The sequence below is a fragment of the Centroberyx affinis genome, unplaced genomic scaffold (assembly GCF_046629955.1).
Source record: "Centroberyx affinis isolate AG114_WGS23_722 - 3 ecotype Tasmania unplaced genomic scaffold, CSIRO-AGI_Caff_v1 ptg002868l_1, whole genome shotgun sequence".
Lineage (NCBI taxonomy): Eukaryota > Metazoa > Chordata > Actinopteri > Beryciformes > Berycidae > Centroberyx > Centroberyx affinis.
Window position 1 is genome coordinate 76,175 of NW_027281002.1, and position 23,826 is coordinate 100,000.

The 23,826-nt window shown below is 40.6% G+C and overlaps 1 protein-coding gene across 1 annotated transcript in view; it reads right to left on the bottom strand.

Moving 5' to 3' along the window:
- Positions 1-23,826, bottom strand: part of mtbp (MDM2 binding protein) — a 36,744-nt gene that overhangs the window by 11,818 nt on the left and 1,100 nt on the right. Inside the window, exons 4-13 of the mRNA XM_071536387.1 lie at positions 20,788-20,936; positions 20,252-20,310; positions 19,259-19,403; positions 18,012-18,126; positions 13,507-13,623; positions 5,969-6,063; positions 5,680-5,746; positions 5,282-5,399; positions 4,531-4,710; positions 2,676-2,789 (exon numbers count right to left, since the gene is read on the bottom strand). Coding sequence (XP_071392488.1) covers positions 2,676-2,789; positions 4,531-4,710; positions 5,282-5,399; positions 5,680-5,746; positions 5,969-6,063; positions 13,507-13,623; positions 18,012-18,126; positions 19,259-19,403; positions 20,252-20,310; positions 20,788-20,936 — 1,159 coding nt within the window. The remainder of the gene's footprint in view (positions 1-2,675; positions 2,790-4,530; positions 4,711-5,281; positions 5,400-5,679; positions 5,747-5,968; positions 6,064-13,506; positions 13,624-18,011; positions 18,127-19,258; positions 19,404-20,251; positions 20,311-20,787; positions 20,937-23,826) is intronic.

The following is a 23,826-nucleotide window of genomic DNA, read 5'->3' on the forward strand; positions in this document are numbered from 1 at the left end:
ATACACCAAGTTTTTGGGAGATTGGCTCACTGGTCAACTTACATGTTAAGTGATGGATGATTTTGGTGTCTATGTTCTCATCACTTAACGGGCAGTCCAATCTCCCCAAAACCTCAGTGTATTCCTTTAATTAGTTTTGGTTTCAGTTCCATCCAGCTGCACAAGGCAACTTCACACGTTGCCAGCCCCAAATGGCAGCCGGAGATAACTTTTGAATTTTGAGGACTTCAATACTGACCTAAATTTCTTCTTAGTGGCTGGTGGGGATGGAGGCATTGAAGAGATAGTTTTGCAGCAAGTTCAGCCACTGTTGGTAAATCCAGTTTCTCTCAACAGAGCACTAACTTGCTGGTGTTTAGGAGCAAGTGTATTTATCTCTTAAGTTTCAATTTGTCATCTCCACACACAGATTTCCCATCAGTGACAACACCAAACACCAAAATGTCAAAACAGTAAACTCTCTGGACAATTTGAGGTGAGGCTCAGGAGGCAAAGGGAGGCAGACGTAATGATGAAAGGTGGGGAATATTTATAGTCTTTCTCTAAAAGCAAAAATATGGCCAAATATCTTTTAATGTAAAAGAGCTCAATTAAACTGAATGTTCACTACTCTCCTAATACATTTCAGTCTGGTAGCATTTTTGTTGAAAAAAGCAACATCATTTTATTTGCGTTATCTTAAGTTCATGGTGTAGCTGTTGTAGCACGTTGTAAAATATGGCTCATTAGTATTTTTCATGATGTTTATCAACAAGCAGAGAGCAACACATGGGTGTGATGGGGACAATGAAAACAGAGGATAATTGGACACTACATTAGAAATGGATGGGAGCTAGACATGCAGAAAACTTGAAATTCTGAGAATCAAAATCAATCAAAATCAAACCCTTGACACACATACAGTGCACACACCAGAGCCTGTAAGACGGACAGTTGACAGACCTATGACTGCATGCGCACACACATACAGTACACACAGTTGATGAGGTAATGAGGTATACTTTGCCACAATGCTTCCAACTTTTGCATCTTATGAGGACATGCCTATTCCCATTTTAATGCCAAGTCAGGATGTAGTCCGTTGCATTTCATTAAGGTCTGTGGTCTGTCAGGTCTCTTCATTCCACTCATTGTCATTTCAAAGAAAAGCCTCATTGCTTTTCCTCAAGTCCCTGCTGAAGAATTTCACTCCACTTTCTTTAATCTGGCTCCACTCCACTACTGTTTAACTATCTTTGACTGCCTAGGGTACATCATGTGCCACTGTAAAATAATGATATGCCTACAGAACCTTTCTGGCTGCTGCCTTACGCTCGAGCATGCGCTGAAGGGTAGAGAGAGATGAGAGTTCAAAGTGACGACAGTTCAGGAGGCTCCAAATGGCCCCTACAGTTCATCAAGTCAAGAGTTCACATCATGGTCTCCTCTATTAACTTGGCTGTTTCTCAGCCTGTATCTTAGTGACAGTTGATCTAAATTGAATTTATATTGTAGTGCCTCTACTGAGGACTCCTATCAAATAACAGGCAGTTTTTCCACCTCTGGGTAAGAGAGTAAAACTGACATGTACAGTCTGAAACTAAAGTGCAAGAGCACTGTTGGTCTTGGTTGTCTACTTTCAAGTAAATTAATTTATTTCAAAATTATTGCATTATTTAAGATCATTAATTGACATTTTAAAGTATTTAGTGGTTGTTTTCTGCTTTTTTTATATAGTATACAGTGACAGAAAATATGGAAGGAATGGGAAGAAAAGAGATGAGCGATACAACAAAGAGCGTGAGATGTTTTCAAGCCCATGACATTGCAAGTAATATGGTATGCGCCTTTGCTCGCCAAACCACGAGGACTCAGATTAAATATTAGGATTGAATACAACTCCCAGGGACGGTAGTGTCAGACTGGATAACGTGGAGATGATGTGAAAAGAAGGGCTAATTAAAGAGGAGTGTCATGCAAGTCTAAGCCAGCAGCCATCTTAGGGGTCAGGAACGGGTTAGCTACATACCGAGGCCATCATATTCCTCTTAAATACTCCCCATCATGTAAATGAGTGCTGAACCCCTGGCTGCCCCTGCAGTAGGCAAGTCCCGCAGGTGTGTGAGAATGTGTGCGAGTGTGTGTCTCTGTTAAAGTCCACATGAAGTGAAAAATTACTTTTTTCAATTGTCAAGTCTTGTCCCTAACCATGAGGTACTCCACAGAGATAAGACAGGTAAAGAATTTCACAAGAATTATGTCTGTGAGAAATCTGCTCTCTTAACAGCCTATAATCTTTTCTCATCATTCTCTACTCAAATGCTTCCTCATCCTGCTTGGGGGCATAACATTTTCATTAACATATCTTGTGAGTTCAAGGTGCTGTGCTGGGGGGCTTGTCTTTAAGAAAATGTGTGTATAAAGCTCTGTAAGTTGTTTTTTATCATACCTTAGCATGCTAGTAATTAGAAAAGCACAATGATCCCTGTAAATGACAACACAAATGGTGAAAAAATCTGTTTGACTACAACAGAATGTAATAATTTACTGCTGTTAAACATTTGGCCAGTGTTGCCGCATTGCCCACGTATGTTCAACTTGTATAACTCCCACTTTCACTTCGTTTTTGCCAAAACCACATGTCATGAACTGTGCTTTGTTGTCCATTTCATGGGGTCTTTAAATACGGTACTTACTGAGACATTCTTTGAGTACCAGTGTCTGGACCTGGGTCACCCTCCTCTCTCTCTTCAGCAGGCCGTCTCCTTGGAAACAGGGCAGGGGGCGGAGACTGTTGCCAACATTTCTTCCTGGATGGGTAGAGGAAGGGAATGGGTTAAACAGACATCCAGAGTATGATTAGATCATTTTCTCCTAGACATCCAGAGTATGATAGGATAATATTCTATTCTCTTTTACACCACCTTATTTGCGTATTCTTTAGAGTAGAAGTTTGACCTTAGATCTTAGTAGCCACCACTCCCTGACGCCCCATACAATCCATAGTGAAAGTATTGGGACAATGAGCTTAAGTCGCTATTTTTGCCATTGTCATTGCTTCAACATGGCTGACAAAAGCTAATTTTCTATTGCCTAAAATTTTCCTTAAATTAATATTCTGATCTAAAATTCATATCACACTGTAGATGAGTCAACAACAAAAAAGATTAACTTGAGCTCACTGCTGCAATACTGGCGCTTTTGGCAGGAAACATAAGGCTAATGAATTCTATTCATAACCACTACATGGGGAAAAGACACTTGAAACTCGCCCAGAAATCTTATGCAAGTACAAGATACAAAAACATATTGAATATTTCATGCTTTTGTTTAGCTGGTGCAAAACACCCTCAGGTGTGTGACTTTTATTATTAGTGAAAGCTCTGCAGTGTCATTACAGCAGTTGGGGCACCTTTTATAGTCTTGCTCTGCTTTTAAAAGTATTTTAAAATGTCTCCTGAAGGTTGCGTAAAATGCTAACGAGCAGGAACTCTCTGGAGGAAACACCACAGTTGGTTTCTTGAATGTCGTAGAAAGCCCAAGAACATACAAGGACTTTGTCAGAGAAGCTTTTAGTTTAGGGAAAAACATAAACAACAGTGGATTGTGTGGCATGATCCACACATCCATCCATCTATTCACTCATATCTAGAGGTACATTTGTTCCCTGCCCTCCTCCTCCTTTTTATCCAACCATCCATCCAGTCCTCCCCCATCGACCCATACATTCACTCCATTCCTTCTCTTCAGCTCCCGTCCCTCAGTCCCTCCAGCATCCACCTCCCTCTCACTCCTGTCTCCTGTACATCGAAGACGGTTCCTATTTTGGTAACAAGGAGGCATTCCTAAACAGAACATATTGTTCTGATTGGCAATGAAAATGGAATACAAAACTTCTACAGTACTGTAAGAGAACAGAGGAGAGCGGGAAAGAGAGGGGGGCAGACAGAGAGAGACAGAGAGTGAGAGCGAGAGAGAGAGAGTGAGAGTGAGAGAGAGAGAGAGAGAGAGAGAGACAGAGAGAGAGAGACAGAGAGAGCCCTAAAAAAAGAAGTGTTTGGAGTCAGGATGGCCGGTAGCATGGGAGCCTATCAGCTTTGGTAACATAGCTAGCTTGATGTACAAGGACACCAGCTAGACAGAACACTTCTGTCAATGAAGCTGGGAGGGCTTCCATTCCAATCTAGCTGAGGAGCTGAGAACAGGACGCTTGGAGGACGTTTTTTTTTTTAACAATTCAGGATTTGGCAGACAAAGAATGACCGCTGGAAATTCCTAAACCTCCAAATGTCGATAAAATAATGGTGTGTTCTGGAAACTTGATAAAAAAGTACAACGTCGGGAGAAGGGGACTTAGATAAAGGTATTTGCTTGGAGGTCATCATATATCTCTTTCTCTCTCTCACACACACACAGACACACACACACAGGCCAAAGATGCTGAGATTCAAGGGTTTACAGTGTAGCAAATCAAAGTGACACCAACTCATACACACTGACATTGTAATTCATTGCAGCTAACATAGCAAACACAGAAACAACACAATGTACCTGATGATGACAGAGACTTCTCTCTCAACAACCCAGTGACTGTTGCCATGGCAGCTGCTCCATTGATCTGATTGGCTGAGTGTAACATCCTGACCCTGCAGGCTCCTCTCTCAGTGTCCTCTGAGCCCTGGACCAACAGGAAGAAGTGGGCGCTCTCACCTTTCACCTCCACCTCAGGCACTGTAGGACAGAGCCAGGAGGGACAGTGGGAAGTAAAGAGTTAATCCACAGCGGCTAGGAAATGCACTTTTTTAACCATATAAATTGATTCAGGCCGGGCATTTTTCAGCTTTTATGGAGCAAATCACAAAAGCCTTGTTTTGAAGGAGGAAAACAAGACTTTCCATTTTCTATCCAATTTTTTATACCCATAATCCTATTATCAGCATCATTTTATGATACTTTCAATGGTATTTTTGCCCTGAAACCTCATTAATGATTCATAGACGATTCAAACCTTGAATCCTACCTCATGTGTAATTCATTCGGACAGGTTTAACTTGTGAAGAGTTGGAAAAAAAGTTAAGCTGGCCATTTCCTCAAGAACTATAACCAACAATCATATAACAATTTGCCAACGATAGTTATGCTCCTTACTGCAAATATCTGCTAACCTGTAAATTTGTCAACAGAGGCACTGTATCTTTATTAATTTCTGGATTGGATCAATATGATGGCTCCATTGTTGCCAAATGGTCACCCATTTAACACGGGCCTAAGTTAAGGCTGAGGACCAGAATAAGTGTCTTACCAGGCAGTGACTTGGGTCTCCTGGCCAGAGACTCTCTCCAGCGCTGCGAGCCGAGTTGGCTGGCTGGAGGCTGGGCTATGGGGGTGATTATACAGGACAGGCAGAACAACGCTCCTACCTGCAGGATACACACACACACACACACACACAAAATCCATCAAGCAATCATACTAACTATTGATCTTTATCAAATCTACTACTTGAAACTTCCAGTCAAGTTCCATGTGTACATCTGACTGAGAATCAATTAATTTACTCAAAAAGGCAAATACAAATGCAAATCATTTACTAAATTGCCAGTCTCTTACTTAGTTGGAAATTATAACCTTATGAGCCAAATGTTTTTCAATATTTGAACTTGGAAAAAAAATCCCTGAACCTAGCATTGGTGCTGTTACCTTTCCTTGCAGTGATCTGAGCTGGTCCAACAGTAGCGTAGCTTTCAATGACTTCCCAGACAGACCTCTATAGTTACAAGTGAAGGAACAATACGATATTAAAAGGAGTTACCAACCTCCTTTTGAGACAGGAGAACTGAAGGATGCCACAACAACAGCACCCCATAACAACAGCCCACAGGGCAATTGCCGGGTCCATTTCAATGCGGATGGAGGCAAATATGACTTCACTTCCCTTTCCCTTTCCAAGTGTGTGTGTACACACACACAAATTTAAGAATAAGGATACAGTTCAAACTGGGTGCTGGACAGCAGGAAGCTGGGCAGGTCTGACAGAGTAACCAACTGAACCAAGTCTAAAGTTGGTCTGTAGTAATGGAAGACCTGGCGATACAGAGAGAGAGAGAGAGAGAGAGAGAGAGAGAGAGAGAGAGAGAGAGAGAGAGAGAGAGAAGCAACAGTGAGTCCATAGAACAGTATTTCACAGGCAACAGAACACAGTAGCTGTTCAGGCGGCTTGACTTTAGAGTGGCACGATGGTGTTGAGCTGATAAGACTAGAGCTGCAACGATTAATCGATTAATCGATTAGTTGTCAACTATTAAATTAATCAGCAACTATTTTGATAATCGATTAATCGGTTTGAGTAATTTTTTAAGAAAAATAAGTCAAAATTCTCTGATTCCAGCTTCTTAAATGTGAATATTTTCTGGTTTCTTTACTCCTCTATGACAGTAAACTGAATATCTTTGGGTTGTGGACAAAACAAGACATTTGAGGACGTCATCTTGGGCTTTGGGAAACACTGATCCACATTTTTTGCCATTTTCTGACATTTTATAGACCAAACAACTAATCGATCAATCGAGAAAATAATCGACAGATTAATCGACAATGAAAATAATCATTAGTTGCAGCCCTAGATAAGACTGTCCTTCAACTGGAGGAACCAGGTTCAAACCCCTGTGTTGGCAAGCATTAACCCTGCCGTCTTTGAGCAAGACACTGGATCCCAACCAGCTCCAGAGGTGCTGCTCTGTAAATTGGTTCCAAATCTGGATTTGAAGATCCAATGGCGAGGTAAGCAAAATCCCATTTCTCTACATCCAGAACTGTCCCGGTGTGTGTGGGGGGAGGGGTGGGAGAAGAGGACCCATGCTCATTGAAACATATTGCTTTTCTAGTCTTAGGGGTCCACAACACAGTTTGGGTTCTAGCTCACAATTAAATAAAAAAGTAAATAAATTAAAAAACAGGGCACATTCCAACAGTCTTCAATTGCTCTATTTATCTAATAAGCTCATTATGTTATGGAGGGGATCAATAATATATAAACTGTCATTTGGCATAATTACAGTCCATTTGCATATAGAGAAAATTAAAAGAATGCCAAGCAAAGCCTGAAACCCTGACCTCCTAATTTATGGATCTGGAGCAAAAATGGGGTGCTGGCCTATTGCTGCTAAATCCCTGTACATTAAGAGTAGATGAGGGTTTTAATCAGCCTGGGTCAAATTCCTGGTTTGGCTCCCAAGATGAAAAAGTTTAAAAACCCTTAGTTCTAATTGCCTGAAGAGACCAACTAATCCTCTGACCTGAGTATATTTTGTACCCATTGGCCATAAAACAGCCAGACACATTGTGAAGACCAGTGTGACATTAATCCAACTCCCTGGGTGGACAGGGTTATAAACAGACTACTGGTTACCTGCTTCATATTGTAATCAGTATTGTAATCCGGTTACTTTTGGTTACTTTTGGATTACCGTCCTTCCAAAGTCTATATTAAGTGAAATAGAAAGTTTGTTCCAATTTACAGTCTAATTTAAATGTTATCCTCATCATTTACAACCACAATCCTTTGAAATGGTTCAAAATGGCATTTATGACCACAATCTCAAAGACGGCATGTATCCATCCAACATGTAATTACCTATATTTTGAAACGTGACGTCAATCTGCCCACTGAGCAATTTTACGTTGATTAGACGTTTAAAACACGTCTAAATGGCCCATAGCCGTCTAGGCTAAATTAAGTTCAAATGGGGTTGAAAAGTGAAAGTTTATTAGATGTCTATACATAGACAAAATTATCCTGGGCTATATGAGAGCTACGCATAGACGCAATGTTGAAATTACTTCTTGTGCTCAGATAATTATCTTGTAGGCTAGTCTACAGGACTTCTCTGGTGCATATTTTTGGTATTTACAGATGTTTATTCATTGTAATAATGTATTTACTGCTTGGTCTAAAATAGGTCTATACATAGCCGTAATGATCCTGGGCTATATGAGAGCTAAAGCATAGAAGAGACGTTGAAATCACGTCTTTTGCTCAGTGGGTGATTACTGAGGAGGGCTTTTTGTTCAGTAGCCATTACCGATTATGATCATAAATTTCTTGTAATCAGATTGCAGTAATCTAGTTCCAATCTGTAATCTGTAATCCCCTGGGTGCATCTGAGCAGTGTGCTTCATTAAGTGCTGCTGTTCATTAGCAGTCTAGTGTCATGTTATGGGGTGTGGTGGTCATCCACATATCACAGGCTGCTGAGAAGACACAGAGTGTACACAAGCCGTCACTAGCCAACACTCCCAGCATTAGCAGTGCTGCCATATACACAACCAAACTCAGCACAGTAGTCACATATTTCTAGACCCATTTTGGAGACACACCAACATCAGAGACATGTTACACTATTATGCCAACCATCAAATTGTTAAAATCACATATTCCATGTTTGTTTGAGAAAGGCAGAGGTAACAATAAAACATATTTTCTATTGAGTTATTTTCAGATGAGGCTTCAAGAAGTGGTTGTTCCAAAGTTGCTAATAGGACACTGAGGATGTTTCCAGCACTAATGATTTTCTGCAGTGCTTGGCATGAATAGATTTTTGTTGTGGGTTTTAGTGCGTAGGAGTGGTGGTAGACTGGGGGGTTTGAGAAGGGAGTTTGTGGCCAGAAGACAGGCAGTTTGAATCCCGAAAGAATATGAAATGTACAGCTTTCTCCCCTCCCTCAACAAATACTGTTAAAGTGCCTCTAAATAACACACTTAAGGGGGAAAAGGGGAAAACATTTCATTTCACCATTCAAATATGTTCAGTCCAAGTTGTAGGGAGGTTTGATCTCCATGAGAACATTAACTATTGTCTCCCGGAAACAAAACAAAAGAGATTTTCCCAATATTGAAAAATGTGACAGGATCCAGGGGAATATCCCCTACACATAAGTGGACATTGTCTGCTTTGAAACGGACAGCTCTGCTATACATAGAATTAACTTTATCTATTTGGATGATTCCAGTTAAAGCTAAAAAACACACTTGATACCACAATGTCTGTCTCCCATTTAGTCTGTGAAAAATTGAATATTAGGTAATGTTCATCAACTTTCCCTTGCAAAGGTATGGTGGTTTATTCAAAACTCTTCCGAAGTTTCACATAGAAGTATAACTTTGTAGAGAACAATTTAGAAAAGGCAGAAAAGGTGACTAAGGCAGTACCCATGATGATTTTCGTAGGTGGATTGTACATTTTCTGCCTTTGAACTGTTAGCATCACTACAGAATAAATCTCACTCCTTATCGGGGATGGAGGTCTTAAAATTCAGTGACATTCCAGAAATTTCATGACCCCTTAGGAAACCTGCATTAAGTCCATAACATCCATTTATCATTCTTAGCCTATGGAGAAGCTCCAGGCTGCAACCCACTAGACCTCTTGACAATAAGCGGACCCATAACACCATCCTCTTTAAGTCAAAGGTCAGAAAGTAGTTGTTTGACTGAATGCCAATACAGAAATTTGTTATTCTCACAGTATTGTGCTGTCGTAATTTTATATTGTGCTTGCTTTTTTCTTGTTTAGGTAGGATGAGGAAAAATACTGAAAGACAGGTTATTAACAATGCCTATTTTGAGTCACTGTAATCTAGTGAGTGTTGTTTTTAATGTTTTTAAGACCACAATGGAAATAAGTCTTTGACTTTTTGTGTCAGCCTTTATAATTGTGAGTTGCATGTAGGCTTTCAACATGTGTTTTAAGATATATCCACTGATCTAAGAAATGGAGATTTGGTATCTCTTTTCTATTTTTTGTGAAATTGGTGATGCAAACACATTGACTGCAATGCCAAAGCAATACCCTATAATACCTCCTTTATACTGCCTTTTTACTGGGCTTTACTGAATTATACCAGGCAGACCTGGAAAAATAGTGTGTGAAAGCATAATTAATATTTGAAAAAGTACATGGGGTGCTTGATATGACATATTGCAAGTGATGTGTCTGGAGGTTATTCCAAATGTGTGATAGATTTAATAAATCTCACATCAAACAAACACCTCAGGTCTGGTACTTGCACAGCACAGCGCCCACTGCCCACTGAGGCTGTGTGCGTGTGTGTGTGTGCGTGTGTGTGCGTGTGTGTGTGTGTGTGTGTGTGTGTGTGTGTGTGTGTGTGTGTGTGTGTGTGTTACTAATTATCAAGTCAGTTACTCCGGCAGCGAGGAGGTATGGTAGTTTTTTGAATATGTGCGTGAGCAGAGTGTACATTGTGTATGTGTGCGAGTCATTATAAAGTCAGTTATCCCAGCAGTGTGGAGATGTGATAGTTTTGTTGTCTGTTGTTGTTTTTTTTGTGTGCCAAAACAATCACCGCCATCTGCTTCTCTGTACAGGGATCTGATGAGATCAGACACACAAACACACACACACACCCTCTCCACTCTCCACAGACACATAACTGACTAGCGCACACAAACACACACATACACCATAACTATCAAACTTTGTTGTGTTAACTGACTTATGAACACACACAAGCACACAACGCAGACTATTTGTCATAAACCCACAGAGCAGACAATGGTTAAGATAAACACTACACACATAATATAGCTACGAGCATTAGTCAGCACAACCACTCTTTCATCACTAGTCGGTGTGTGTGTGCGTGTGTGTGTGAAAAGCCAATGTATATTTGTGTGTATGTGTGTGTGTAAAAAGATGCCAACTTGTGTGTTTAATGTCCAGTAGAGACATCCTTTCAGCCAATACGTCACAGTGCTACTCTTGTGTGGTTTTCATTATCGTCTTGTGTGTGTGTGTGTGTGTGTGCTATAGACCCCATATCAGACAATAATTTCTTAAGTGCAGCTCCTGTGTGGTTTTTATTGTTATGGTTATTAATCTACATCATAAAACCCATTACAGCTCTATACTACACCCTCTGTTGTAAAAGACCTCATCTCACACAGAGTACATTCTCTATACAAATACACAGTGTTTACCCTCTGCACACACACATACACACAACCACCCACCCACACCCATAGTATATCCTCTACACAAACACACACACACACATACACACACGCACGTGCACAGGCACAAGCTCGCACACAGTCTATCCTCTCCATACAGACACACACACACATCCTCAAAGTAGAACTGTTATATCCCATAACAGTGAGACATGGGTTTTATTACTGCTGCCCTTATAAGGTAAAAAGCTCTAATGATGTCATTGATCTCTGAGTCGGTGGCAGACAGTGAGGTAGTGGCAAAAAGATAGGTGGGTAGATTATGAACTCCAATTAGAGATCACCATAAGGCCAACAATCACCCATTTTTTAGAATTAGTATTAATATTATTGCTAGCTTTATTTTCTTCAAAACTCCATATTCCCCATTGTCATCTAACTTACAATTTATTCTTATTATTACAATGGCTATAGTTTCTGAGATTTACATCAGTTTGAAAAGGTAAAAATGTTTGGATTAACCAAAAAAATGTCAAGTCATTTTAAGTACTGATTGCTAAGCATCAGCATCATCATTTAAGCATCAGCCACACAATATCAGAGCTCACAATGACTGATGGCACTTGTTAAAATTAAAAGTATCGATAGATCAAAGTGTTATTGTAAGCATAGACATACTGACAAAGTCAACAAAACTGCTGACAGACAATGAGTAAAGAAAGGCTTAAAATATGTGTAAAAAAAAAAATATATATATATATATATATAAAAAAAATAATAACCGCCTCATGGTTGTATGCCTCCACCAATAAACTTTGTTTTATCATTGCAAGGACAGTCTTTATTTATTGAACATATATAATTAATGTGATTATTAGGTCAACTTAAAGGATTTTGGTGTCTGCAAAAGTAAGTGACAGCACTTCCACCGTTTTTGTAGAATGACTCGGCTACAGTGGCAGCAAAACATTATGATGTCACAGTGAAGTTGACCTTTGAACTTTTGGATATAAAATGGCATCACTTCATAATTTTATCCGAATTAGACATTTATGTGAAATTTTGTCATAATTAGCGTATAAATTCTTGAGTTATGGCCAAAAACGTCTTTTGTGAGGTCACAGTGACCTTGACCTTTGACCACTAATCAGTTCATCCTTGAGTCCAAGTGGACATTTGTGCCAGATGTAATGAAATTCCCTCCAGGCGTTCCTGAGATATCGCGTTCATGAGAATGGGACGGACGTAAGGTCACAATGACCTTGACCTTTGACCACCAAAATCTAATCAGTTTATCCTTGAGTCCAAGTGGATGTTTGTACCAAATTTGAAGAAATTCCCTCAAGGCGTTCCTGAGATATCACGTTCACGAGAATGGGACGGACAGACGGACGGACAGACGGACGGACGGACGTACGGACGGACAACCCGAAAACATAATGCCTCCAGCCACGGATGTCGCCAGTGCGGAGGCATAAAAAATAAAATAAAAATCTGATAATGGGAAAATATAACATGGAATTTGGGGAAAATTCAGAGTCCAAATCTAGATGGGTTTACCCTAAAAACTACATCAACTCTTTTGGCAGCAACCCTTGGGTGCTGGCCTTCCTTGATGAGATAATAATCGGTATTCTAACGCTGCGTTCAGGCTAGGAGGCCATTAGAAGTACAAGAAGTGCAGACTCATTTGGCAGATACAATAAGTCTGATTCATTGGACTGATGATTCAGCTGTGACAGGTTCCTCGGTGTGATTAAATGGCAACCAGGAAGTGACCCTTTTGACCTCATTTCCCTCTAGACACCAGAAATCATTATGAAACCGGAGCGTACGCAGCTCACCCAGCTGTCTAGCTAGGAGGTAAGAAGTGGGTTGTACTGAGGTTAAAAGGACACTTCACTCCCAAATGAAAATGCAGTCATTATCTACTCTCCCCCATGTCAGTCGAAACTCCACTGAAGTTTGTAGCAGCAAACACACAGCGAGTTAGCCCCCGTAGCTCCATCTCAGCTTTCTCCCAAACTACTGAAGTTAACGGGGCCATCTTTTAACAGCTCCAACAAAAAAGCATAAAAAGTCCATGGAATTTCTCCAAACAGCTTTTCCTCACTGACAATGCTCTGATGGCGCGCACCCAAAAGCGCTCTGGTAGAAGACGCTGCTCGCTACTGTAGGATGGCGCATTCGAGAACAAAGCTTTGTCAGTGAGGAAATATATAGGAGATAATGAGGTAGATATTGGACTTTTGGACCCACCCCGCAATCGTTAGGCTACAAAACACTTGGATTAAGCTGCACAAGCTTTTTTGGATGCTTTTTGATGGAGATTTTATGCATTAAGACTGAGATGGGACAACTTCAATGGAGTTTTGACTGACATGGGAGCGAGAAGATAATGACTCAATTCTGATTTTGGGGTGAACTATTCCTTTAAGTTAGGCTGAAGTTAAGTGAGGCGACTGGCTTTAGGAGATCGGGAAGAGGGTTAAATTCAAGGGTGGGGAAAGTTAAGGTTGGAAGGTAAAGATGTAAAAAGTAGTGAAGGATGAACTCACCTCAGAGTGTAGTTTGTGGTCTGTGGTGGTGTAGGGAGTTCGCAGGAGACTGGACCCTGATATCTGACGCTCTGGGGAACGCAGGGAGAAGCCCTCGAAACGCAGCTCCGACACACACTGACACACACACAAAGGAGAGAGAAGTAGTTCTTATGCTATATCACGCAGCTGTAAAGCATTTTACCTCAGACAATTTTATTGCATACCAACACACACATACGCAATCTCTTGTGAGTCAGTACTTCTTGGAAATTTGTTGTTATACTACATATCACAGAGCTCTAGAAAACAGTAGTAGGTCTCAGACAAATTGCCACATGATAAATGCTATATATCACACAGCTATCAAGTCACAGCTAAGTAGTACACGTTCACACACATACGTACACACATACACACACACACATTAGTTGTTATGCTATGTATCACACGGCTGTAGAGGGGTGGTGGTTGTTCTAAGACAGGCTCCTATTCCTTTGGGAATTCTCCTTTGTTCCACCGCTCTCCCACTGTGAAGCTTTTACTGACTGACTGCCTGAGCCCACTCACTTCTGAAGGCAGCAACTCAGAAAAGGTCACTTTAGTGAAGGAGAAGTTGCATGCTTGCGTCAGCATCCTCAAAGCACGACAAGAGCAGAAATGACAGCAGAAAACTTTTTTTTTTTCAAGCATGCGATTGTGAAGCTAGTCAACTGGGAGATAAATTCCACTATTCAGATTGGCCCTCTTGTGTTTTGTTATGTTATGTTTTTTTGTCCCCCCCTACCCACCCACCTATTGACACAGCATGTTTGCTATTAACACTTTATACTGAATATTAACAACAGATGTCTGTTGTTCCCAACTACATGCAGATGTGCTAGAAGTGACAGAGCTTACATTGATTGCAATACGGTTTGAAAGTGCAATTTTATAGTTTTGTGGCATTTTTGAAGCATTTTCTTTGAACAAATTTCAAGGCAGGATACACACACAAATACATTCAACGCACGAGCAGTAGTACAATGATGGATTGCTTATAAATAACTTCAATTAAAATTTTCTGCAAAGAATAACGGGTTGACCTAATGTTACCAGAAAATGTAGATAAAAAGTCATTACGAGACACAAAAACTGTAAAAAAATGCCTGTGCTATCCTTTAAGAGTGTATAATCATATTCTGACTGTATATATTGCATATTGTCACGAGCAACAATGTGGCTAAAGCAACTGCTGAAAGCCTACAGTATATGGGCTGCTCTATTCATAGGCATTTCCAAACATCTGTCATTCCCATCTGTAATTGGAGTTTCCCTTGCTTTTGGAGAAAGTACATAATAAATTCAACTGAGACAGTGAATGCCTTTTTGGGGGCAACAATTTCCTTTAAATGGTGGGAAAAAACACCAAGGGAAGAGTGTAGAGATTTTAATACATGGGGAAAAAGTCTGATTATTGCAATTTAAACGACCAGGCCCAGATCTGCTACCTATGGATTCACACACTCTCTTCCCTTACCCCTTTTCCCTGAAAGAGCCTTCATTAGATCTTTATCATACAGATGAGAGCATTTTCCTAAGTTCCAGTCAGACACAGGTAATGCATTGTTACACGCTGTATACATTAGGGCCCAATCAATATATTGATACACCAATATCATTGCCCAATATTGGTCATTCACAGATGTGCTGGTGTTGACATTTGCTCCACTGATAATGCACCAAAAAGATTTGCACAAAAAAATAAGATGTTCAAGAAAGTCTCATGAGTCGTCACAAAACATTTCATTTCAGAGTCATCAAAAGAGTTTTGTTGGGTCGAATTGGGTCGAATTGGGTCAAGGAGTCAAAGTCAAGGAAGAACAGGATAGGGTAAAATTACATTGGATAGTAAGGCCACGTGTGTCACGGTAATTTCCTTAGGTACATCTAAAATGTTCAACCCAACTTAAACGCAACATTAAATTTTGGCTACATGTTGTCTTTGCCATGGCAACGCATCAGCTTTTGGAGCCTCGTGCACAGAGTTATTTCCATGACAGCACTATCAAAAGTCCTGGCAGCAATCTCAAGTGCATCAACCAAATGACCTTTCAGGAATGTAGATTTGAATGGGAATGCTCTTTCTACATGATGTGTGGGTGATTCTGAAGTCTGGGTTCCCATGTCCACTTGCCCTCATTTGACTCTTGTACAGATGGCATATTTAGCACAAAGATGCAACTTCTGAGGTGTTTCAAGACGCTTCAGGTATATTTTCTCTTCTTCTACCGACTGGTGATGAAAGTGAAGAATCATCACAAAATGGCAACCAAATACCTCAGCGACAGAAAAAGACGACACCAAGCAACAGTATGAGACATAAAGGAACACTCCACCACAAAACAGATTGCTGATGCTCCCCAGAGAACAGTGGAGGAACAACAGTGGAAGAACGGAGCAAATTGGCCAATTCTATCCAGAGACAAAAAACCACCGCACCTGCCAGAGTTTTCCCTTAATGAGAAAAAAGTACAAGTAGGCGTGAAGCAATCTCCAGAGTAGTGTCGCAATAGCAACAACAAATGCTCTCATCTCACCTCAGCCTAGTCACTTTAGTCAACACCCTTTTTACATGGTGGTTTCAAAAATAATCTGGATGGCGTGGATTACACTACCAGTCAAAAGTTTGGACACAATTAATTGAATGTACTATGTTTTTCAATATCTTAAAGCCATTTTTATCTAAAGGCTTATGCTTAAATGCTTGAAATTTGTTTTTTAGACAAATATAAATAGTGAAGTTGATGCCTATGCAAAGAAAAATGCATGTCCAAACTTTTGACTGGTAGTGTATATCCTAAGGACATCCTCCATCCCTGTAATGAAGACAATGAGGGTGAGAACAGTCATTAAAATCCTCATTCTCTTCTAAATTTACTAAATGTTGTTGTACAGTGGAGTGTCCCTTTAGCTCTTATAAAGGAAAGAACAGCACTGGACCTGCATGTCAACAACACTGACTGGTATTGTCCTTTAAATAAAGACAGAAATTGCCTGCAGGCGATGTCATTTTGCCTTAGCCCCGAACACCAATCAAATGCAGCCGACGCCTCGGAGAGCGAGGTCGAGTCGGAGCGAGGTCGAGTCGGAGCGGGGCCAGTCGGGGCACGGCCGGGTCGGGTCTGTCAGGGCAACGCAGAGCAATTTCCCATAACCCCGCACTGACCTCTGGTGATTCCTCTAGATTCATTCAGCAGCGGTGAATGAATGACCTCTCCCCCACCGTGTCAGAAAATTTCCTCTATTAAAAAAAAATAAAATAAAATACTTGAAAATTCACCCTCTGGCCTTGTGCACACAGCATTATATAAATTCAAATCAAAGCCATTTTAGCTTTAAATGGTGCAGGACCTAATACTGAGAACATGAATCAGGTCCCTGAACCAGAAGGAGAAGGAAATGCTGTATTTTCTATGCCTTCTTTCTAGCTGTGTGCTCCATTCTACAGAGAACAGTGTTCACTGTACGAAGGGCCGAGCTGGCAGTAAGTTCATAAGGACACAGCTTCTTCTCATGCCCTCTCCTTGTCCAGAACACACACACACACACACACACACACACACACACACACACACACACACACACACACACACACACACACACACACACACACACACACACACACACACACACACACACACACACACACACACACACACACACACACACACACACACACACACACACACACACACACACACACACACACACAAGAGGTGGTGCTCCAATACAAGTGAACAGAGCAGGATGGAGTGGTTCATAGTTCAGCTTATTTCTCAAATTCTGACTTTATTTTTATTTGGCTTGCAGTCCTCCTTTATATAAATGACATCTCACACACACCTCTTTCCATCCTAGCTTCTTTTATATGATCAGCAGCCCTACCTCAAAAGTTCTGCAACACACACACACACACACACACACACACAAATACCGTATTTGTGTGCACAGATAGACTCATACAAGCATGCTTCCATCTTTACATTCTTCTCTTTAAGCAAATGATGCTCTCCTCAGCAGCTGTCACCAATATCTTTCTATGTCTAACCTTCTAGTAACTGACAAACAGCCTCTCCATAGGGCTCTGGTGCGCACGCATATATACATACACACACACACACACACAGCTCTATCTAATATCTTTATTTTCCTCTCTCTAATTACCCGGCCCCTTTCTCCTCCAGAGTTCTGTGTCACACACACCCACTCTGCCATGTCTGTGACGATTACATTGTTTTTCAGCAGAAACTAATGTCACTGTCAGGCTGTTCTCGCAGGCTCAGGTGTGTGCCGTGTGCATGTTGCTTTGAATCCGAATCATGATCTTTCTCTACCTTCATCCCCGTCTCTCTACACTCAGTACTATTAAAGCAGAAATGGACAAAATAAGCTGTAAGACTATGGCCTACTTGTTCCCTGAAAAACACACCAATCCTCTGCTTTCTCTCTACCCTACACTCTTCCACACCATCTAATATCCTTACCTTCTTCTCTCTGATGACCAGGCCTCCCCTCCACAGTTCCCTGTGGTCGATACAGCTGTCTAGGTCAGTCGGCTCCACCAGACTGGCACCCAGGTAGGACGCTGCTTTCTGCCACCTGGACACAAAAAGGCCCAGAGGATCACTCAATGACCCACACAGGGGATCTGAGGGAACTTCTATCCCTTGAGCCCTAATTCAAGTCAAGTCCCCATTTTGACAGACAGGTAGGAATAACTGCAATAACAAATTCACCGGATTTAATGCAGCTATCCCTCATGCCATAAACCTGAGAGAGGGCTTCTGTAGAAATCCTGCTGTGTTGGTATGTCATTAAAATTAAAAGTTCAATAACACAGAGCTTATAAACAAAAAGAAAATTTATGTTTATTCGCTTGTGTGTTTTTAATCGTTACTGTAATTCAACAGTTGCTCATAATATTTACTTTAATTATGGCTCTTCAGTTCCCCCTGGTGGTAAAAAAGATGATCTAAAAGTTGAGGCTGGGAACATTCCAGATATTGATGCTGCTGTCTTTTCTGCATTCTGAGCCAACTTTGTTTGTTTGTTTGTTCATTTCCATTTACATAAAAATGCATTGGACACTTTGCCCCCAATTAGGCTGCCCTAATGCCCTTTTTAAAGGTTCTGTCAAACCCAGATTTTGAAATAAATGCCTAGATGCACCGAACCTCATGCCTTCCGCTGAGTTACTTCTGAGGACAGATTGACCAGTTTACAGAAAACAACTCCCTGTTGCACAGAGAGAAGTGACTGAGTAATGAAATGTTCTCCTCCCATTTTTCCCAGCCCAATAACTTCTATTAAAATTACAGTTTAACTGTCTCGTCTCATTCCACATCTAAAGACCCTCTCATTTCCCAACAGATGGTGATGTTAAGAATTTAATTAAGTGGATACAAGAAATCCTGTAGTGCAGATTTTATGGAGAATGTGAACAAAAACAAAACAATCATTCCACTCACAACGGTCCTTCTGAAATCTGAACAAACTTCCCAATGTGCACTTCTTGTGGTGGTTTTAACAAATTATTATTATCCATTCAAGTGTGACCACAGTGAACTAAAAGGTGTGTATATATGGGCATATATGTATGCTGTGAATAAAGTGATTTTGAAGGGCACGTGTGCGTGTGTGAGTGAGCCTGCATGTTTTATGAAGTTTATTTATCATTAGCATGTTGTGCAACTCCAATGACAGGATGAATAAGCATTTTTTGACTCCTCACCCGTTGGCATGCTGTGTGACTACAGTGACCTTAGCAGCGTGCCAGCAGGCCATGTGTTTGAGGGCTCCCAGCAGAGGCAGCAGGTCCTTTAGAGCAGGGGACTGCTCAGCATTGGCCAACACCAGCACATCCAACAGGGCTTTACCTGGGGACAAAAATAGAACAAACCGTAGCATACATAACTCTATAGGTGTTCATGAGGGGTCAATGAACCAAACTGGTCACTCTGGGGATCTGTAGTCCATACCACTTTGAAATCTTAGTCTTAACAACATAATTGTAACCCATTTCCAATAATAGAATTCCAATCCAACAATAAAAAGTAGATTCCCCTAGGAAACTTCCTCCTGTGTCCCAGAAGCAACTTTTCAAGAAGTAATATTGCCTGTTTGCAGTTATTAAATCTAAAATGTTGAATGCCAGTAGTGGCTCCAGTTCCCCAGCACAGCTAATGTTGGAGGTTGACTGCTCCTGAACTCCTGTGGAGGTGTGTGCTAAAAAATGTTCTCCAAAGTGAAACCTCATTTCAGGAGGCAGCCTCACTAAAAAGCCGAGCCTCAGTGAAAGTATCCAATCTGCCCAGTGGAGAGAACATATTTTTTGAAGTGCAGTAGACCACCTTTTCTACAGGGCTACAGCAGGCAGATTTTCAAAACCTAATTGCTTGAAATTGGACGGGATCCTTATCACACAGCTGAAGAGCTAAAGTTTGGCTACAGGTAGGTGGTTTTAATTCCTCGTCTTCTGCAGGTTTTCGCTGAGACAAACCTCTCATCGTTTTGTCAGAAAAATATAATATAACTCCTTGCTGCACACTCATACAGTATAAACTTAAACAGTTAGCAATAATTTGAGCTAAGGATGTTAAGTTTGACGAAAGCCATAAACACAATTCAATGTTTTGCTTCTGACGATTCAACACAATATGCTGACACCCATTATGCTTCAAAGTGTTTCAAGAAATGAGTTGAGAGCTGGAGGGGTCGACTGTACCTGGAGCTGGTAGTTTGTCTGACAGCAGGTGTAGACCTTCTGCTGCCTCCTCCAACAGCCTGTTAGATAACGACATGCAGCAGATCAGATCAGAGGGACCTGGAGGCCGAAGGGCCCAAATGTCATATGTGGACATTGATTCTGTGTGACAAATTGATGTCCTCTTGTGTATCACCAAGACGCTTCTGCTTATAGCTATAAATAAGCAAATAATCTCAAAATCACTCCACTGATGTAATTACATTTATGTAAAATGCTGTCAGATTAAATATCAGAATCAGAAACTTTTATTCGCCAAGTATGGAACTGTCTCACTCTGAACCCATTAGAAGGCCCAAAACAATTTGTTGAGGGCCAAAGTTGGACCATGAAAAGTTTAACATGGTCAGAAAATGAAATCTTATCACAGCTCAAACAGACATAACACATACATACACACATCTCCAACACATACTTGCAACTGCATCCAGAAAAAAACACAAGCACATAACCACATACAGTATATCAAATCACAGGAAATACCACCGGTCACTCACTCTGTCAGTGTTGGCTGGTCATCCGGTTGGTCCTGTGCCTCCTGGTCACTCAGAGAACTAAGACACGACTCCAAAGCATTCGGCCTCTCCTCTTCACTGTCAATCTTCTGATGACCCGCCCCCAGCTCCTCCCAATCTGAGCTGCAAAACTAAAATGAAAACAGCTGATATAGACTCAGGGTATAAAACATTAGGACCATCTTACAAATAATGAGTTGCAGTCCCTTTTGCCCAGTCCTCGTCTCAACTGTCTCTATACTTAAAAATCCTACTTAAACATGTCCCCTAAAATTGCATATTCCCTTTATCATTCAAGTGAACTGAAAAGGAAAACAAAAATGCTATATGTGTACATATATACAAGCTCCATCTGTAAATTTGATAAGGTGAAAAGCCAATAACACACCTGGACATTCTCCTCCTGTTTTAAAGTTTCTAGGAAGCACAAATACATTCTTAGGAGAACTATGCTACTGAAAAGGTAGCACTGAAGAGCAATATCTGGTGTGTATGTTAGAGGGGAAACACAGTAAAGGATTTTTTGACAGTTCCAAAGTTATTATTCTAAAGCCTAGGAGGTTACACTTCACCCTCTGCAAAATCTAGCAGGGAGAGTATTATATCATAACCAATCCTAATTTGCTCAAAGCTTGTGGTTAGTAAAAGAAATTGGACTGCAAACAGTGTCAGGTTGGTATATAGACTAATATGAATAAAAACCCACCTCTTATGACAGTAGCTGACAGTAGCTTTCAATATACTTAGGAAAAGGGAATCATCATCCCAGTGCAGCTAAATTTTCAAGTTCATGTAACTCCAATAAATGCTCTGAGAAATTCTATAACAATGAACTTTCACACCTGATTTCTACTTTAATGTGAAACAGTCTAACTCAGTGGTTCTCAACCTTTTTTGGGCCTGCGACCCCCTATCCATTATCCAGGTCCCTTACTGCCCCCCCATCTAATAAAATGTAGGCTAATTGTCTTCCCTGAATATTAATTATTATTGTTATTATGATTATTGATTATCATCAAGTTTATTATTATGATGATTATTATTAGTAGTATTCATATTATTATTGTTATTATTTATATTATTTATTATATTTATATTAGGCCTATATATTTATTATTTATTTATATTCTTATTATATTATTAGTATGAGTATGATTATTGTTCTGTGTTATATCATTAAAAGGCATGTCACTGAATGCCAAATAACAGATTTGCATGGGTCACACATGTCACATAGCCTGTGTCACATATTATGCAGCATGTAACTTTTTGGCATTAAATAGGGCAGAATTAATTTAGCAGATTTTTGAATGGAGTTTGGTCTGACGTTGTTTTGTGCTATTCCAGGCAAATTAAACCTGGTAAATGTCCCATGTTTTGGGATTTCACATTTCCTTTTATTCATATACTTCCTAGAATCCTAGAATGTTGCTGCAGTTCACTGGGAATTCTCACTTAAATCAGCATTTTCTTGCTCATTCCAAACAAACAGCTATATCTCAAAAATAAAAAGAAATTGACTATCACAAGTTTTTCCATTTAAAGAAAACACAACTTTCCCTTTAATTTGGTACCAAATACATGGCAAGGCGATGCAGGGCATCTCCTTACTTAAGTGTCATTCACAGTATGACAGCAAAATCCTTCCTATCTTGGCTAACGATAAGCTTTCAAAATACATACAAAACCTCCAGCACTTCAACACAGACAGTAATAAGATCAGACAGTAATAGTCGTCAAACTAATATTGAAAAAGTTGCCAAAGTTATATGGATAAAAGTCGCCGCAACCCGGCCAGTCCTCCTACCGACTCTTCAGCGCACTGCCTCCCGGAAAACAGCATCCGTCTCTGGCGGTGAGAGCCAGGTTGCTGTTTAGTGAAGGTGATCTTATGTCTTGTTTTATCGAGCAAGAACAAGCAATTTTGATCACAAGACTTCAACTCACCGGCTGATGGCGTAGCTGTGACTCAGCTTGTCAGGTGGCAGGTGTCTGGTTTTAGAATATTGTTTTAGCAAATTGTTTATTTATGTTTATTATGATTGTATAGTTTGTGTTATTGAATAGTCTTATAGTGTGTGTCTGGATGCTAGACACTAAGTTGCTTTCACGGGAAGTCCGACAGCGGAATATCCCTCTTGTAAATTTGTAACCACGCCGATAACCACGGCACCACAACAATTTCCTCCAGGGGGAATACCAAGGAAGAGAGCGTCCATTTTCCTGAGTTGACACAGTAAACGCCATGTTGGTGAAATTTTATACGATACTCTGAGGTCCCGTTCCCATGAAAGCAGCATGAAGCTGCGCTACAGAAAGCTGACAGAAACAGTGAAGTAAAGAATATGGAAATGATAGACCGTCTCGTCTAGTCTCATTGGTGTAAACTGGCAGATTTGAGAATGTTGCAGACCACATTCTTTAGCAAGTAGTTGCAAGTTTCAACTCGTCTCGTTGTGAATCTTTGGTGTAAACTCACCTTAAACAAACGCCCCCCAAGAACACCTCAACACCCCCCTTTCAAAAATATTGCTTCCAGCGCCCCCTGACGTTCTCTGAACGCCCCCTGGGGGGCGGTACCACCCCCGTTGAGAAACACTAGTCTAACTGGAGCTGAATCTGATCAAAGTCTTATACTGAATTTCTACCGTTATACAAGCTAATATTATTCACTAGCTTTGATGGACAGCCAATGTGATTACATTCAATAACATGCTCAGATCTGTATGAGGTTGAGGTAGCCTAAATGATGTGGGCATCGATTCAGTTCACCCGAATGATCTTCATAATATAACAGTAGCAGTCAAGAATAATCAGTCTTGACAGAAGTCTATATAGAACTAGGAATGGGCCATGAAGGAGGACTTCTTTTACCATAGGTGCTATTGTAATTGGAGTTTTTTTTCATGATAGTTGGCTGTTATTTTACACTATTTGGACATGCAATAATATGGTCCTCTAGTCGATCTGGACACTTCTGTTGAGTCTTGCTTTTACTGACTGATTTGGGATTAGTGTGTC